The sequence below is a fragment of the Sinocyclocheilus rhinocerous genome, unplaced genomic scaffold, assembly GCF_001515625.1.
Source record: "Sinocyclocheilus rhinocerous isolate Xijiao unplaced genomic scaffold, SAMN03320098_v1.1 scaffold39305, whole genome shotgun sequence".
NCBI classification, from domain to species: domain Eukaryota; kingdom Metazoa; phylum Chordata; class Actinopteri; order Cypriniformes; family Cyprinidae; genus Sinocyclocheilus; species Sinocyclocheilus rhinocerous.
In genome coordinates, this window is record NW_015663877.1 from 1 (window position 1) to 1,706 (window position 1,706).

General features: G+C 40.0%; 1 protein-coding gene across 1 annotated transcript; it reads right to left on the reverse strand.

Moving 5' to 3' along the window:
- Positions 1-42: 42 nt before the first annotated feature.
- Positions 43-1,169, reverse strand: LOC107729036 (gastrula zinc finger protein XlCGF8.2DB-like; the record flags this gene model as incomplete). The annotated part of the gene is made up of 2 exons (XM_016539387.1): positions 43-736; positions 821-1,169. Coding segments are annotated over 2 exons (1,043 nt in total), but the record flags the coding sequence as incomplete, so codon positions are not given.
- Between the last annotated feature and the right edge of the window lie 537 nt (positions 1,170-1,706).

Consider the following 1,706-nt stretch of genomic DNA (forward strand, 5'->3'; position numbering starts at 1 on the left):
TGAACAGTAAGATCATAGTTGTGTGGGAATCTCTTTTCACACTGATCACACATGAATGATTTCTCTCCGGTGTGGATTTTCATGTGTTCTTTAAGGTGTGTTGATTGTGTGAAACTCTTCCCGCACTGATCACATACGTGCGGCTTCTCTCCCGTGTGGATCCTCATGTGCCCCGTAAGATGTGGTTTCTGTGTGAAGCTCTTCCCGCACTGATCGCATGTGAACGGCTTCTCTCCGGTGTGAACTCTCATGTGAAGATCAAGATTTAGTTTGCTTGAGAAGCTCTTTTCACACTGATCGCACATGAATGGTTTCTCTCCGGTGTGGATCCTCATGTGAACATCAAGACATTGTTTATATGGGAAACTCTTCCCGCATTGATCGCATGTGAACGGCTTCTCTCCGGTGTGGACCCTCATGTGTCTCTTGAGTTGTGCTGATTGTGTGAAGCTCTTCCCACATTGATCGCATGCGTGAGGCTTCTCTCCCGTGTGGATCTTCATGTGGCTCTTAAGGTGTATTTTCTGTGTGAAACTCTTCCTGCACTGATCACATGTGAACGGTTTCTCTCCGGTGTGAACTCTCATGTGAGCATCAAGATGTTGTTTGTATGTGAAACTCTTTCCACACTGAGAGCAGGTGAATGGCTTTTCTCCCGCGTGGATTCTCATGTGAAGCTCAAGATTATTTTGGCACTTGAATCTCTTTCCACACTCATCACATGTGAACGGTTTCTGGCCAGCATGAACTCTCACGTGAAGCTCAAGACATCTCTTGTTTGAGAATCTCTTTTCACACTGATCACACATGAATTGCTTATCTCCGGTGTGGATTTTCATGTGTTCTTTAAGGCTTGCTGATTGTGAGAAACTCTTCCCGCACTGATCACATGTGAACGGTTTCTCTCCAGTGTGAACTCTCATGTGAACTTCAAGATTATTTTTGTGTGTGAAACTCTTCCCGCACTGATTACACACGTATGGTTTCTCTCCCATGTGGATCTTCATGTGGCTCTTAAGATGTGGTTTCTGTGTGAAACTCTTCCCGCACTGATCGCATGTGAACGGTTTCTCTCCGGTGTGAACTCTCATGTGAAGATCAAGATGTGGTTTGCTTGCTAAACTCTTTCCACACTGAGTGCAGGTGAACGATTTCTTGTATCTTCTTTTCTTTAAAAATGTCTTTTTAGAGTTTGAGCGACTCAAAGGTTTTTCTCCAGGTTTGTCATGTTTCTCCTCCACTTCACTCAGTTCTTCACTCTCCTCGCTCTCTTCCATCAGCTCTGAAATGAAAGAAATAAAAAATGTTTACATTAATTTCCAGTAAATATTCAGTAAATAATTCAAAAACAGGAAAATAAAGTAAAAGGACATACAAGTGAGCCCTGATGAAGTAGCCTAAAGTAGACAACTGCTATAAAATATCACAGTCATTTTGATGCCTTTTTATACATTAATTATACATCCCTGAAACTTTCCGTAAATGAGTTACATTGATCTTTAAATTATTCTTTTTAAAGCATTATAGGCACAAATCCTATGTTTCTTTAGTGAGAACTACTAAATATATTTGATCAATAACAAAAATTATCTAATGTAATATTAACATTAAACATATACGATAGTGCCATAATGTTGATGCCAACTTTTAGATTGATATTTAATTTATTTTACTAAAAAATGCTTTAATTATTAGGGGCTGGTCAC